At 42.9% G+C, this 1514-nt stretch overlaps 1 protein-coding gene across 1 annotated transcript in view; it reads right to left on the bottom strand.

Annotated features, from left to right (window-relative positions):
* Nucleotides 1–1514, bottom strand: part of ero1b (endoplasmic reticulum oxidoreductase 1 beta) — a 17532-nt gene that overhangs the window by 12173 nt on the left and 3845 nt on the right. Inside the window, exon 2 of the mRNA XM_087172214.1 lies at nucleotides 955–1074. Coding sequence (XP_087028340.1) covers nucleotides 955–1074 — 120 coding nt within the window. The remainder of the gene's footprint in view (nucleotides 1–954; nucleotides 1075–1514) is intronic.

Here is a 1514-nt window from a genome sequence, read left to right as displayed (position 1 = left end):
TTTTTTTACTGAATTCCCTGAATTATATGAAACAAGTTCATGTTCGTATCGACCTCGGGAGGAAAGCTCCATCTTGGAAACAGATTTCCACCCAAGTACTTCAGGTACGTTTTAAACTGCACAGCCTGGTTTTAACAGTCTGCAGAGCTTGCAGGTGGGCAACAGCTGTGTCCCAATTCAAAGGCTCCTTCAAATACGAATGAGAAACACGTCTTTCTTTTCCTGGGGTCCAACATATCCCAAGATTCATTGCGTAAAAAAAAAGCCCAATGATTAGGCTACGCTTTTAAATGTTTTGAGTTTTAAGGTGAGTAACTGTTTAAGGACCTTAAAATGTAAAAAAAACGAAGAGAAAATGCTCTGCAGACCAGACCGTATCTTTACGGTTCGGCCTTCAAGGTCTACGGCGGCTATGATGGGCCACGCCTTCGTAGCCGCCACTGAAGTGGGACAAAAAGAACGTAAACATAGCTTTGTCGTGTTCCCCCTCAGTGGCTCTACACCGGGAGCGTCCCGCTTCGTAGAGACGTGTCTCGCTAGATGTTTTGAAAACACTATTTTTGCTCGGTCCACAGCGACTCCGCCGAACCGAGCGGCGAGCGCAGCGCACATCACGCTGTCAGTCTGAACGCCACATTACACTAAACTCTGAGAGAGACAGACAGAGAGAGAGAGAGAGAGACAGACAGAGAGAGAGAGAGAGAGAGGAGGAAAATGTGAACGAGCTGCTCGTTACCGACCAGAGTCACAGACGTGTTCAACTGAAAATTGTGATGTAAAAATCTGATTTTTAAGATTTTCTTTTTTAAAATTTTTAAGTTCGATATAATTGATTTTACAAATCTGATTTCCACCTCTGTTACAACTTCACAACAGACGAGAGGATAAAACATTACGAGCCACATGAGACAGTCACTCATGCGTACACCGAGCCGTGTTGTATTTAGAGTTTACCCTGTAGTATCTGAAGTAGTCTCTCTCCGTCAGCTTCTGGACGAGAGGGTAAATGTTGAAGTTGTTGAAGACGTCGATGCTCTCCACGTCACAGAAGCAGTCGTCCAGGACTCCGGTCAGCTGAAACAGAGCAGAGAGAAAAACTAAACTTTTACCACATGATTAATACCTTTACATCCCACATGACGACATTTCTCTTAAATAACAACTTTCCAAACAACAGACAAACAATTAATAATAACAAAAACTTCATTTTAAATTAAGTTCATCTACTAAACAAGTAGAAAAACGAAATGTTAACTGTGATATAATGCTGAAAAGACTTAAAGCTCCTGCAGTGTAAAGGTCTGTGTCCATGTGTAGTGTGATTAGAGATCAGCTCTAGCTTCTATATTAATACTGTGAAAGTATCAAAGCCTCAGTCCACAGAGAAATGCACACAGCCTGTATTCAGAAACTGAGCCTTAAAACCAGCCGTCAGGACTTCTGGAACTTTGTGATGTCACAACAAAGCAGTCACCAAGCCCCGCCCACCTGGACCCACCATCCAAACCTTGCAG

This window comes from Seriola lalandi, unplaced genomic scaffold (assembly GCF_002814215.2).
Source record: "Seriola lalandi dorsalis isolate HSWRI2012SDOR001 ecotype SW California unplaced genomic scaffold, Sedor1 jcf7180002052125, whole genome shotgun sequence".
NCBI lineage: Eukaryota > Metazoa > Chordata > Actinopteri > Carangiformes > Carangidae > Seriola > Seriola lalandi.
Note: the sequence above shows the minus strand (reverse complement) of the source record. Positions and strands in the feature narration are given on the sequence as shown.